Source organism: the organism of the source record quoted next, unplaced genomic scaffold (assembly GCF_019419815.1).
Source record: "Pyrus x bretschneideri cultivar Hongxiangsu unplaced genomic scaffold, Pyrus_bretschneideri_v1 Contig22, whole genome shotgun sequence".
In the NCBI taxonomy this organism is placed as follows: Eukaryota; Viridiplantae; Streptophyta; class Magnoliopsida; order Rosales; family Rosaceae; genus Pyrus; species Pyrus x bretschneideri.
The window spans coordinates 295,539-310,235 of record NW_025999524.1 but is presented as its reverse complement, the minus strand read 5'-3'; the positions used below and the strand labels follow the sequence as shown (position 1 = coordinate 310,235).

Genomic DNA, 14,697 nt, shown 5'->3' with positions numbered 1-14,697 from the left:
AGCGTAATTTTTTCCTTTCTAAATATAAAAATTTAGAGTACAATAAGATATTTTGAGTGCCAATAATACATCATAAAAGACAGTATTTTTTCAGTATTATTATATAATAATGTTACATATTCAAGTGAAACTTTAAAGTTACAGTTTTTGAAGTTTGTTTTCTTGTTTGGGTGTTTAAGATTGAACTGCTTTTGATTATTTAGTGAACGTTATGTTTGTAGCTCTTTCTACTTATTATTAATGACATTTTTAAACTTGCAATCAGTGAATGCTAAAGTTTGTTTTGATTTAAGTGATTGTTTTATAACGTCAATTCATTGTCCTATATTTTTTAAGACTATCTTAAGGAGGGACGCCCGTGGCCCCCAAAATCTCAGAGATGACCTTGGAGAGGAGTTACAATTTCATTTTTTCAGTAGCTATTCACAACTAACACTTATAAAACGTATGACAAATGCGTGTTTTAAATTGAAACTAAACGTAAAGACACGGAATTCCTGGGTAACGTTATTTGACTTTAGCATTCTACATCACGGTCTCCTTTTCATTTTTATAGGTAACATGGTATTTAACAAAGTGAGAGCTGAGACATTTAGTTCAGAAAACAAAGATAGATTTAGTTGACGGCAGAGGGAGGTATGCTTATATGGTAGTTAACAAAGTGAGAGCTGTAAGTTGTAACAAGCCAGGGTTTGTGTGTTTTCGGGGGGACCAGATCGAAAAGCCATACTGTCACTACTCGTGAAAGTTATTCTCCAACGCATGATTTGATTTGGCAATGTAAGAACTGTATAAGACCACGAGAGTAAAGGGTTGGCAAGGTCCACACGTACAATATGATATCTCACACTCAGAGCTTGCTTCATCTCCACTCTCGTTCTCTTTTTTTGTTTCAATGAAAATCATGCAGTTTGCTGTGGTTTTGGAGATGAAAATCATGCAGTTTGCTGTGGTTTCGGAGATGAAACTTGCATACAATTAGGACATTTAAGCAGTTGATAAGTTAATACACATAACGACATATAATATGTATGACATACCACTATTTTAATTTGCGTTTTAATTGCATATAAATTTCTCTAGTCAAGTAGACTACTCACAACAGTATAATTCATATATACTTGAGTTCTACGGTTCCTTGAAACTAGCTGAACTCAAATAATAACTGGTCCCAATGCATTACATCTTGGTGCTAATCTACCTAGCACATGACCCTCACCTGTGCCTCAATAATTAAGTAGTAATATATTACAAATAAAAAAATACAAAAACACCTAACTATATGTTTTGCACAAAAATACTTTAAAAATTCAATGGGAAAAAAATCTTTCTTTTGTTCACCTCTTCGTGCTCTAACTGACTATTAATGTATAATCATTTCCGCATTATCAAGTTAATTTTCTAAGGGCTCGTTTGGATCTACTTTTAAAATGACTAAAAACATTTTTAGTGAAAATGTTTTAGATACCAATCCTTAGTAAAAATTTAACTGGATCATGGAAAAACACTTTAAGTGCTTCCTACAAGAAGCACATATCTGATGCTTCTTTCAAGAAGTACTGAAAATGCTTTTGAAACTCAAAATCAATTTAACTAAAAGCGCTTTCATACATTTTAAAAGCACATCCAAACGAGCTCTAAGTTATTAGGTTTGAAATGTTCTTTTAAGCGTAATGTTAGGAAGATGTTAGTGGCACTCTAAACATGTCCTTCCTCACTCATCATAAATATGTATTTTTTCTAAATATAAAAAAATTAACAGTGCATAATAACCTTTTTAGAGTATGAATAATATTAAGAACTTATACGTAAAATGTCCTATATGAAAGGACATAATTGAAGAGATCAACAATTCTAAAATACCTAAGATATTTTATATTTAGAAAGAAATCAAAGAATGAAAACTACTGCTTGCCCAGTTTGACAGAATTCGTTGTATTGAGTGTCATTATACCCCATATTTTCTGTCAAGGACTAGTGTAGCTGGCATCAATTATCTTCAAAATCGAATTATCAACATAAAGTTTCATCATAAAATTAATTGGTAACATAAAGAGTAATTTAACTTATAAGCCGATGCAAGATTACTCTTTCTATCAATATGAAATTCATTCTTAACACATTCCCTCAAAATGTGTCAAAAAAACACAAACAGGATGACGTGGAGTATGTGAACACGTGTGACCGTTGGACTTCACATGTGAAACAATTTGTTCTAATACCATAAAACAATTGATATGGCACCATAAAACTAATTAAAATAATATGGAAATTAAAATCAAAGTAATGAGCTTTGAAGATTGATGGAAACAATTGGGTGCTCTATTTGATTTATGAAATTAAGGGATAATCCAAAAACTTAAATTACAAGAATATGCTAATCGAATACATATTTTTTGTTTTTAAGATAAAAGAGATGTTCCTTTTTTATTTTACTTCCTCAAAAGTTGTAGAGTGAGGTCTAAATGATCTTCATCGTCCGAAAGCAACGTGAATGGGATCTGTCGATCAACGAGGCAGGTGTTGGAGGGCCACACATGTAATCGAGTTAGCTGTCGAAAATAGAAGGAAACATCGAACATAGGCCTTCATCATGCATGCAACTTGTATCGACGACACAAAAACCGTCTTGCATGTTCAAGACTTGCATAAAAATGGAACCCAATTTCCATCATGCAAAAAAGTTAAAAAGCTTAAAATCATAGTTTTTCCTTTTGATCTCCATTAATTAGTGTGCCAATTGTAATTATTAATATTATCTTTACATACAACGTTATTCTTTGTAATTGAAGTACTCTGAGAGTCTGTTTAATAACTATTTTTTTTGTAGTGTTTGGTTCCGAGAGATGAAGAAGAGTCAATGATGGATGATATGAAAGATGTAGAAAAAGCATATAAGGAAACACATAAAAAGTAACAACTAAAAAGCAACATACAAAAAACAATTTTAAGTTATTTTCACCTTTCATTTTTTATTTTCATTCCTTATTTCTTTTTCTTTTCCCTCTCTTCCATCATTCTTCTCCCTCTCATTTGTGCCATATACTTTCTTTGTATCTCAAGCATATCAAACTTAAATAAAAACTAAAAACAAAATAGTTGTCATAAGAACCCTAATTTACTATTTTCTTTTCTAGTTTTTTCCTTTACCGAGTAGGCTTACACGTGACTTTCTCCTTCAAATCCCTTTGCATCCTTTTCAAAATGAGATCATATATGTCACTGAAAATAAATGTGTTCTATTCCACAAACCCTTTTAGCTAACTTAATTAACATTTAAAACAGTCATTATCACTCTAAATAAGTCATTATACACACTAAGTTATTAATAAGTCATTATACACACTATGTTATTACAAATAACTTATATTAACTACTTTCTAAAGTATATTTTTGTACAGTAATAATAAGAAAAGTATATGTCATAAACTTACCAGGGCGAAGTCCATATATATATATATATATATATATTTAGTAATATATTTCTGTAAATGGGACTTTAATAAGTCCCAAATAAATTTCCCTATAACATATGATAATATTGATGTTGAAAAGGTTTAGGAAGTCGAAGTGGCCAATACTTATGTCTGATTATCTGATTACAATTCGGTAGATGAATATCGAAAACAATGGTGATATGGATACCTTTGAGGGGAAGATCCAAAACAATGGTGATGCAGGCATGGATCAGCTTCATCATCAACATCATTATTAGCAAGATTTCAATGTCGACACGAATAAAAAATGCATGCAGTAATTTGTATATTTATATATTTACATGACACTTGTGAAACAGACAGCTGCTGCTGCTGCACCATCTGTCGTTTTGTTAATGTAAAGTAAACTCATCATTTGTTTAATATAGTCATTTCATATTATTTTTTCATGTCACCTTGTTGCTCGCTAGGGTTGCTGGATGTAAGGTGTAATATTTCTCTAAGATCCTTCCACGATTACGTTTCTCACAAACCTGAAAACTATTGCTTGATGAGTGTTGTTAAAGTTGATCTGTCCGGCCAAAATTAAAAGAGTTTCTCGTTGTTCTAACTTCTAAGGAATGATTTGTTATATGAAATATCATATTATCAATAGCATTTAACGCAATCAAATATATCAAAATATAATAAAAAAAATTTATTTTTAATTGCACCGAAATCCTCTATAATAAAACTTAAAGATTTGTCGAACTATGAAAACAGTTAAATCGATATAATATAAGTGTAACTAATAGTAGTCGTTGGCTCTATTCTGAAATATTCTTAACAAGAATACCTGACCAAACCAAGTCGAGCTTCATTTCCAAACCAACGTTCCAGCCAGATAGCCACATGGGATGATAATTAACGATTGCATAATTTGCATTAATATGATCATTAAACTCGTTTAATTTGACAAATTAGTTTCCAAAGCTTTTGCGACATATGCACGGCAGACAAAATGAAAATGCGTGCCATGCACTTGATCTGCGTGTGTCTGCAGTCTGCACTGCAGGCTGACAGCCTCTACTTACATCCTTCGGCTGCATGCATGCCATGGCTGATAAGAAAAGTTCCAGACTTTTTTTTGGCGCATGAATCGTGCATCCATGTAGAATTGAGAGTGTTAGTAATGTATTCACTAATATTTGCATTTTTTTTTTTGGCATATTATTTATACGAAGAGTACGAGGGATGGTGCTAAGGCTCGGTTTAGATTCGCTTTTAACAAGAATTAAATTTAAGATCTCTGATTTACAAATGAAAAAAAATACCACTAAATTATAGTACTAAACCACTAATTATTACATTTAAGTCTTTTCACTTTTATCAAATGCCATGGGTCAAATTATTCATCTCATAAATATAACATCTAGTCAACTTTTAATTTCGACGAATTGTGTTCTCAACTCTCACTGATCACTAATTAAACAACATTATTTTGCGACTAATTATAATGTTATCGTTAAATTATCAATTCATTGTAGCATGATCTAACACTATCAAGATCAGGTGAGAAATAATTAACTTCTTTCCTCCTTTTTTTCTTGGGTCAATGAAATCAACTCCTTTCAAATGCCATCAATTATTGTCGTGCTGACAAACTAGCTAACACACTCAAGTTCAGGAGAAAAATAATCTCAATAACACACCTGACACTGACATGTGAATTGCATGTAATAAAATTATACTTAAAAAAAAAAAAAAATAGAACAAGCTTGTACTTCAAATTATATATTATATGTGTATAGATATATAGAGTATCTTATTTATTTTCTTTTAAGGAGTATATAGTATTTTAAATTAAGATTTTATTTATGTAAAATGCATCTTCTTAACGCAAACTAGTCCTTAAGAAAATTGATATATTTTTATGGGTAAAGTACAAAAAAACTACCTCAACTATTAGTGTCATGATACTTTTATACTTCATCTTTTAAATTGGCAATGTCGTACCTCATCTTTAGAATTTGTGTCAATGTTATACCTTCCGTTAGTTAGGCGTGAATTTCTTAGTTAAATGCTGTTTATTAAAAAATTATTAAAAACTAAAAAAAATCATTTAATATTTTTAAATATTAAAATAATAAAGAAAAATTACAAAAAAAAAAAAAAAAAAAAAAACCAACATCAGTTCATCCCCCTTCCCCCCCCTCCCTTCTCTCTTCTCCCCATCTTCATCTTCTTCCCCCTTCCTGCAACTGCAACCCAAGAAACAAAAAAAAAAAAAAAAAAAAAAAAAAGCCAATTTGTCTTCCCCACCCCCTCTTCTCCCCACACCCACTCTCCACATCCAACCTCCCCACCTTCGCACCCACTCTCTGCACCCAACCTCGCACCCACTACCTGCAACCCAAAAAATAAAAAAATAAAAAAACCCAGATCCCGTTGAGGTGGAATCGGGAAACCTTCGTTAGGCCGATTCCGAAGGTTGAGAACCTAGGCGCGGAGAAAATTGGAGGGGGGGGTGTGGAGGGAAGAGGGTGGGTGCCAGGAGGGGGGACGAACGAACTGGGTTCATTTTTTATTTTTTTTTCTTCTCTCTCTTCTTCTTCTGCAAGTTGGTGGGGGGGGGGGGGGGTGGGAAAGGACGAACTGGGTTTCCTTTTTTTTTTTCTTCTTTTTCTTCTTCTTCTTCCTCCTTCGGGTTGGGTTGGGGTTTTTTTTTGTTTTTTTTTTCCTTCTTCTTCTTCCTCCTCCTTCTTTCTGGGTTGTAGGGGGTTGGGTTTGTGGTGGGGGGAAGGGGCACGAACTGGGTTTGGTTTGGGGTTTTTTTTTTTTTTCTCTCTTCTTCTTCTTCTTCCTCCTCCTTCTTCTTCTTTCTGGGTTGCAGGAAGATGGGGAAGAGAGAGAGGGGGGAGGGACAAACGGACCTGAGGTTTTTTTATATATTTTATTTTATTTACTTTTTTATTATTTTAATATTAAAAAAATTAAATGATTTTTTTTAGTTTTTAATAATTTTTTAATAAAAAATAGGTCTCGGATCAAGCCACGTCAGTATTTAACTGAGAAATAAACGGCCAAGCTAACGGAAGGTATAACACTGTCACAAATTCTAAGGATGAGGTATGACATTGTTAATTTTAAAAGATAAGGTATGAAAGTGTTATGACACCAATAGTTGAGGTAGTTTTTTGTACTTTACCCTATTTTTATTAAAAACAAATGTTGACAAATAAAGTTACTCGGGTAAATAAGTAACTATAGAATAACTACTGGAGGGTAACTCTGAAACAATAAAATAAAAATCCATAAGATACCAGTAAGACAAAAAAAAGTTTAGGTTAAGATATTATTGAGTATAAAGAAGTGAATTAGCTTCAATTTAACGAGTTAAATATTACACTTTTCTAATTGAAGAAACATTATTGCAGGTTACCTTCTACGCGTACGCTAAGGCAATAAACACATGTACGTTAACTACCGGCTGCACATGTCTCCCGCTAAACACTGTCTACGCCTATACGTATATGTCTCAAAATACCATACAAGGCCACACACACCATTGACGAAGAAAATATGCCATATCACAAGTTGTATACAATCGTGACTGTACCGGCTACACCCAAGCATTAATCTCTCCAATTGAAGGGAACTAGGAGACCATAAAAAACCAAGCAGGAAACCAGCTGAGAACAATTGGTGTGCAAAAAAATAAACAAACAAACAGGTAGAGAGCTACACAACGAATTTAACCAGCTGAAATTTTATATCATTTATTGGTAAGTTGTGTGGTGACACAATGAGCAATAAAAAAATCTCTAAGAACATCTGCATAAATCTCCTATCCATCTTCCCTCTTCTCACCTAAAATAACAAAAAAATAAAGAAAAATTGTTACATAGATCATACACGCATTCAAAGACTTCCAGCTACAATGCAGAAACCTCAAAATCTTCTCGTTGATCCTACTCGTCTGTCTTGGATATGATGTAATATACACCCTGTGATTGCTTTTTAGAATGTTCGGCCTGCTTCCCATTTTCTACTTTGACAATATATAACTAGCGTTGTCGATCTGATTAACTTGACTCACCAGTACTGTCGCAATGCTTGCATTCTGATTGGTTGGTCACTCCCCTCTCACTTGATGTGTGCTTTCTCCAGAACCTTTTTATATCCATAGTGATCGTGGAAGTTTGTACTTCAACCGCTTCCTGAAAATCAAAGAAAAAAAAATTGCAGTTGCTAATCAGAAGGCAAGTTAAAATAATTCAAGCATACGTTGATTTAGTTTACTAGAGCCCTTTTTCTTTTTCTTAAGTCAAACGTTTGTATTACGGAGGATAAATTCCAATGAGAAGCCTAAACTAATTGTTCTCGTCTAAATCTTCTTTATTATACCGTAGTAACCCTACACATTAACAAAGAAAGCGCTAACTGCAAATATCAAAGCATAGCCAAGATACCTTTGTCACCTAGACTTCCATTCAACTTCTGCTCATCCCTCCTATCAGCCTCAAAATCAGTAGAAATTTCACTGTTTTCCATCTGAAACTTGGACATTTTGTTGTGGTCTCCTTCCGTGTCCTGTCTAGACCGATCACCATTCACAGAAACTCTAACATCAGAGGAATCGTAAGTTGTGGTCTGAGATTGATGTTCTTCACTCTTGTCCTCAACTAATCCAACTTTAACTCCATTTTCATTCTCATGTAACCTGGCTTCTCCCTCATGTCTCTCATTAGTTATTTGAGTCACTTTTGCTGCAGCCTCTTCAGCTTTCCTCTTTTCTTCTTCTTCTCTTTGTTGTTTCCTTCGCGCTTCTTGCTCCTTTATCATTTTGAATCTGGAATATCACAAAATATTAGGAACATAAACCCTCAAGTACAGCCAAAAACATAGAGAAATGACAGGAAAGACTATTAACCTTTCACCGGGTCGTAGACCCTCTGGCGTCAACTTTTCTTCTCGTTTAGCATCCTTTGGTACTGATTTTAATTCAGAGACAGACTTTAGAATTTGGGGTTCATCTTCCTTGCTAATGTTATCCCTTAATTGAGTAACAGGATTTTTTGCACCCCCAAATTTCTGAAGCCATACTGATTGTGCTGTGGTCAATATGTTATTTGTGAACCTGCACAAACATTTATGAAAGATGTAAGATAACATAGGGAAGACTATCACCAAAAGGTAAAGTTACCAGTGTCGTTCTGATGCAGATTGATGATCCACTAGAATATGAAAAATACAAATAAAAACTTCTATGGTGTTCATAGAACAAAAGGGTTTTACATATGCTCACCAATAGAGACTTAGACCAGAAGGCACTGATAGAGAAAAATAACCGATAATCAAAGGAAGAAACTTGGTAATTGCTTGAGAACTCTTCACATTCGGATCGTTGCTCTGAAAAAAAGGATACCACGTGAAAAGAATGAGTAATTGTAAATCTGGCTCAAATAAGAAATCCCTGTACCAAAGAAGGTCAGACATAGAAGCGCTAGTGAACTTTATCTAACCAGGCTTTGGACCGGGGAAATGAGTCAAATGACTGACCTGTGGCTGTGTTGACTGCATAATTTGAACAGATATGTACTGTGAGATAACCAGCAAAGCAGGCAGCGCAAGATATGCCAGCGTGTCTGACCATCCAAGGGGTGGATGACCATCCTGAAAATTTATAAGAAACCAAAAGTGAAAATGAGATCCACAAACCATAGGTGGTCGTAATTATATATCTAGTAAAGTGAACATCAGAACGATCAAATTTCAAGCGAATACAAAATCTCCACAAAAACAAAAAATAAAGACATTTAAGAGTAGAAAACTGGAAACAAAATTAGAGAGCAATTTGAGATTTGCGAAAGTGTTGAGTCTGAACTAGATAGCTACATAATTTCGAGGAAAAAATTGTAAGGCTTGTATAGAATACAAGTTATAAAGATTTGTTACTCAGGGCAATAAACAGAGATAAAGGGAGAGTTTTAGCTTGAAGGTGAAGAAACACTCACTACAAATGGAAAAAGCCAAGAGATGCCACTTCCATTTTGTCGAGCAGCAACCGTTGTAGGACCAGCCAAGGAGGGTATCCAGAAGAAGCCTTCTGTAAGGAGTCCCTTTATATAGAAATGCCACACACTTAATAAGAGCTCGGAGTGATTATAAAGCAAAATGTAAATAAATAACAGGAGATTACTAAAAACCAATTAACGCGAATACGAGAGGATGGTACCTCATCTGCCACATTTGAAAGAGCTCTATATAACCCAATCCACACTGGGATTGTTGCAAGTGTAGGCAAACATCCTGGCGCAAAACGACGTGAAAAACCAAGTACGATAAGATATATAATCAAATTGTAAGTTAGAAGAGTTTTGGAATTAGCTTATACCTGCCAAAGGGTTTATGCCTGCTAACTTGTATAATCGAGCAATTTCGAGTTGAATTCTCTCCTACAAGTAAAAGTTTACAACTTGAGCTCATAAAAATCTAATTTTCAATCATTGATGAAATGGGTTTGATTAAATTAGGTGAAAGAAAGATGGGTATGCATTGCATTTGCACCTGATCCCCAGCATAGCGCTCTTGCACAGCTTTCACTTGAGGTTGCAAGGATCGCATAGCCATGGCGGACTCCACCTGCTTCTTGGTCAACGGGAAGGTAGCAGCTTTAACAAGAACGGTCAACAGTATGATTGCGAAGCCATAGGAGTACGGAACGTGCACAGCAGAAAGCCCATCTTTCAGAAACTTGAGAACGCTCTCGAGGTAACTGGTAATCCCAGAAAGCCAATCGCTGCTCTGTTTCGAAGTAGTCAAATTATCCGACGACGATGACGACACCGCCGCATCGGCCACCGTGTAAAGCAAGCTCTCGGCTTTACCGAACAGCTCCTTCAGCACAGCTCCGGCATCTTCCGGTTCGGGAATCAGACCGGGACCCAGGCCGAGCCGGGCCACGGCGAGCGAGCCGCGGAGGAGGGGATTGGAGTGGGGGAAGCCGTAGTGGTGGTGGGTTCGAGGGAGGAGAGGGTTCGGGGGCTTGGGAGATGGGGCGAGGACTGGGCTGGGTCGAAACGACGATAAAGTAGCCATTTTTGGAGGGGTTTGGGAATTTGGGAAATTTAGAAACCCTAAAAGCTTGAGCTGGAGCAGAGAGATGAGTGTGGGTTTTTAGCATCTCTTGCTCCGATTCATGCGATTGCGAATGTTTGGTTTTCCAATTTGACGGGACTCTTGGATGTTGGGAGGGTGACCAAAATGGCAAAATATCAATTCAACGACTTGTCGTTTCGTTTTCACCTGTTTGTTGAACTTGTGAGTTTTGAGCTTTGTTTCTATTTTCCAAGAGTTTTGGGCTTTGTTGCCTCTCCCAAAATCTATTGGATGACAAGCACCTTCTCCTTGTTGATGGCAAAAGGCCATGTTAGAGGTTCAATGGCTTGGGGCCCATGGTATCGTAATTATGGATTTATATGCTCTATTTCTTGATCATGTATTAGATTAATTAGGAAGTAGCTAATTCCGTACTCACTTCGTTTATGTTTTATTCTTGTTTTGATCAGATATTAGATTGGTTAGGAGGTAGTTGATCCCGTACTCACTTTGTTTATGTTCTATTCTTGTTTTGATAAGATATTAAATTGGTTAGGAGTAGTTGATTGCGTACTCACTCCTGCTACGCTCTATTCTTGTCTTGATCATGTATTATATTGATTAGGATGTAGATGATCTCGTACTCACTCGTTCTGTACTCTAATCCCGACTCTCCTAATTCACAACTTCTCTTATATCACATAACTTAATTTCATTGTAGATTTGATATATGCATATAGCCATGCATGTTTCCCGACTATTCTAGAGGCTAATTAGTGAAAAGAACTTAACACAATTTGTGGTTTAGCCATCAATAAACTCAAATTACAAGAAGTGATAAGAAATTGTAAATATGAGGTTCTTGTTACACCAATCACGCTCTAGATAAGGAAAGAATCCACACCCCATTTCTATTGGTTCCCACCCCCCTAACTTTGCCCCACATCTATATTTCCCACACTCCCCGCTCCGAACCAACCATTGAATCCCATCTGATCTCACTTCCCTCTGCACTGCACACAACTGAAACATCAAACCAAACCAAACCAACCAATCCCAAGCTCTCCACAAGAAAACCCTAAACAAATGGCAGCGACCATGGCAGCAATGGCAATAATCAACGCAAAGTGCTTGAGCTCCACCACCACCCCCAAAGTCGCCACCAAGCTAACCGCCGCAAAGCCCACCTCCGTCCTCTCATTTCAAAACCTCCCAAAAGGTCTAACCCTCTCAAAACCTATTGAACTCTCCAACATGTCCCCTTCCCTCGCCGGCACCGCCATCGCCGGAGCCATCTTCTCCACCCTGAGCGCCTCCGACCCCGCCCTGGCCGCCCAGCAAGTCGCCCAAATCGCCGAAGGCGACAACCGCGGGCTCGCCCTCCTGCTGCCCATCATTCCCGCCATCGCTTGGGTTCTGTTCAACATTCTCCAACCGGCTCTCAACCAAATCAACCGCATGACAAACAAGAGCGTGGTCGTCGGGCTCGGGCTTGGTGGGTTGGCTGCGTCCGGGTTTGTCTCGACGCCCGAGGCGTCCGCCGGCGAAATAGCCATGATTGCTGCTGATGCCGCCGGTGACAACAGGGGGCAGCTGTTGCTGTTTGTGGTGGCTCCGGCGATTCTGTGGGTGCTGTACAACATTCTACAACCGGCTTTGAACCAAATCAACAGGATGAGGTCTTAGAGTGATGGTTTTTTTGTATAGGGTGCGATGGCACAATTGTTGATGAACTTGCTTGTAATTGCACCTTTGTGTTAATGGCATATTAATATGTGTCTATATAATCTGTTTATTCACTCGAGCAAAACGGAGTTTGAAGCTCATGGGTTTCCACGATAATGCATGGTCATGTTGTCACCAATTGTACTGTACAATTGGGAGAGAAACATTATATATCGTCAATTTGATAACTTTGTGTCGGTGTTTAAATCAGTTAAATTATATCATTGTGTTTTAACTTTTTAACTTAACGATACACAATTAGCTAGTCATTTCGTAACAGTGACATTACAAGTGTAATGCAGTTGTTCTCTACAGTTGGACATCTGCTAGGTGCTAGTTAACAGTCTAGTGAAAGATTAGTGTTAGAGTCCTGGATTAGACAAGGCATCAACTCACATTTTAGCTTCGCCAAAAATATTTCGAACTTGATGCACTCTGAGAACATCTCTAACCGAAAGACTCCAATAAATTAATATTTATGAACAGTGCATGGTTATATTTCTTATCGTCCCCAACTAAGGGTCAGGCCAAGTATAACCCTAGTTACAAAAAATCATCTCCAACCAAGGGTCAAAAGGTCATAGGGCCAAACATAATTTATTATTTTAATTGAATTACTATGGTTACTTAAATTAAATTACCTCAATAAATTTATGTTATGGATTGTCAATAATTTTCATGTTGTTAAATGTTTTTAAAAATGTTGTTTAAGTTTCATGTTGTTAAATTTTTTTTATGTTGTTTAATGTTACTTAATGTTATTTAATGTTGTTTAATATTGTTTAATGTTGTTTCATGTTACTTAATATAAAAAATATTAAAAAAAACAAATATGATGTCAGCATGTGGCCCGACCCCGGCCTGTTGGCTGACTCATTTGGGTCGGTCGAATGGCCCTTTGGCCCCTTTTTGTTCAGTGAGGCCCACGAGCCCTTTGGCCTGGCCCTTAGTTGGAGACGATTTTCGAGTTATTTTCTGCCTTTTGACCCTCTGAACCTTTTGATTGAAGATGGTCTGAAGTCTCATGACTTTATGATTGATTCGTACAACGAAACTCGAACAGAAGGTGGCCATATCTCATATGTACTCAACAAAAATGGGAAAAGACAAGAAGTGGAGAACCAAGTAATAAGAATGGGATCAACTAATCCCTCAAACACAAGGTGATTCCTAATTTTTAAGTATTTGATTACAGATTTCAAAAGAATGCTTATAATTTTTCTATTTTTGACATGTAAGTAAACGCAGAAAAAAAAAGAAGAAGAAATGAAGTGATTCATTTTAATGAATGCAGAAAAATGAATAATCAAAATGACTCCCATATCTATTACTCGCAGGTAAAGAATAAAAATAATTATAATTTCTTTTACCGGTAAACATTGCCCTGAAAGGGTAAACGCATTAACAAATAACAATTGAGAATCTGTGCTTGAATCTCCATATTCTCCTCTGACTCGTTTTTGGGCAAGTAATAACCCGGTCCATAATGGTATTGTGGACACCCCAATCCCATCTACCAAAGGACTTCGGCCCAATAAAAGAAGAAAATACTTGTGTCCCCCTCGTACGGGACTTACTTGTCCGTTTAACAAATTTTTACCATCTGAACATCATATACATAACTATTCATTCTCTTTATCATCACTTAAAGATCGTATATAAAAAAAAAAAAAAAATTATTTGACTTGGAGATCCTGAGCCATTCATATGCATCAAACAAATGAACGGAACATCCTGAGGATGCTACTTGTTACCAAAACTGTTAATTGGTTTAACACGTATGAATGATTGTTCGCAGATGTGACCTTTAATTAGTTGATGATAAAGAGAACGAACAGTTCCGACTATGATGTTCGAACGGTAAAAGTTCGTTAATTGTAGGTGAGTTCCCAAGAGAAGGAGTTGGGACACAAGCATTATCCAAAAACAAAAAAATTTATTAGAAGAATTAGGAAGTTTTCCCTAGTGTACATCAAAATTGCATATTTAAGTTCCACATTTAAGCAAGAGCCATTAGATCATGTTATGTTCAGACGTGTAACTTAAATGTGTACTTTTGATGTGCACTAGAAAATTTCAGAAGAATTAGCCAGTATGATCCCAAACTTTATCTTTGAGTGACATGCTAGACTTACCACATTTTGTACATCACATTTGCACCATTGCTCCATCGATATAGGAGTCACTAATACAAACAGGTTTCACATCCATGATTAGATCGTTTGGAAGTTCTTTCAAAATGACTGAAGGAACTTTTGTTGAAAGTATTTTTGGGTTCCAAAAGCACTTCAAATGCATTTTGAAAGAAGTATCAGTTATGTGGTTCTTTTTGCAAGAAACACTTCAAGTGATTTTATAGGATTTCACTTGCATTTTACTAAGGAGTTTTCTAAAAACACTTTCATCAAAAGCGATTTAGACATTTTAAAATCACTTTCAAAGACACCCTAAAGAA

The 14,697-nt window shown here is 36.1% G+C and overlaps 2 protein-coding genes across 3 annotated transcripts; one reads left to right on the top strand and one right to left on the bottom strand.

The window, feature by feature from the left end:
- Positions 1-7,169: 7,169 nt before the first annotated feature.
- Positions 7,170-10,687, bottom strand: LOC103949856 (ALBINO3-like protein 1, chloroplastic). 2 transcript variants are annotated; one of them, XR_667585.3, is made up of 10 exons: positions 9,987-10,687; positions 9,814-9,874; positions 9,655-9,728; positions 9,434-9,538; positions 8,979-9,092; positions 8,725-8,828; positions 8,350-8,556; positions 7,889-8,268; positions 7,516-7,636; positions 7,170-7,286 (listed from the first exon to the last, which is right to left on the bottom strand). XR_667585.3 is itself a non-coding variant. In XM_009360985.3 (9 exons), exons 1-9 carry the CDS (start codon positions 10,515-10,517, stop codon positions 7,626-7,628), a joined length of 1,587 nt encoding a protein of 528 aa, XP_009359260.2. In that variant the 5' UTR covers positions 10,518-10,687; the 3' UTR covers positions 7,170-7,625. The 2 variants fall into 2 exon arrangements, 1 of the variants encoding a protein (XP_009359260.2); XM_009360985.3 differs by having other exon boundaries at positions 7,170-7,636.
- Positions 10,688-11,469: 782 nt separating this feature from the next.
- Positions 11,470-12,299, top strand: LOC125477555 (photosystem II core complex proteins psbY, chloroplastic-like). Its single transcript, XM_048584768.1, has one exon. It carries the CDS (start codon positions 11,604-11,606, stop codon positions 12,201-12,203), a length of 600 nt encoding a protein of 199 aa, XP_048440725.1. The 5' UTR covers positions 11,470-11,603; the 3' UTR covers positions 12,204-12,299.
- Positions 12,300-14,697: the final 2,398 nt, after the last annotated feature.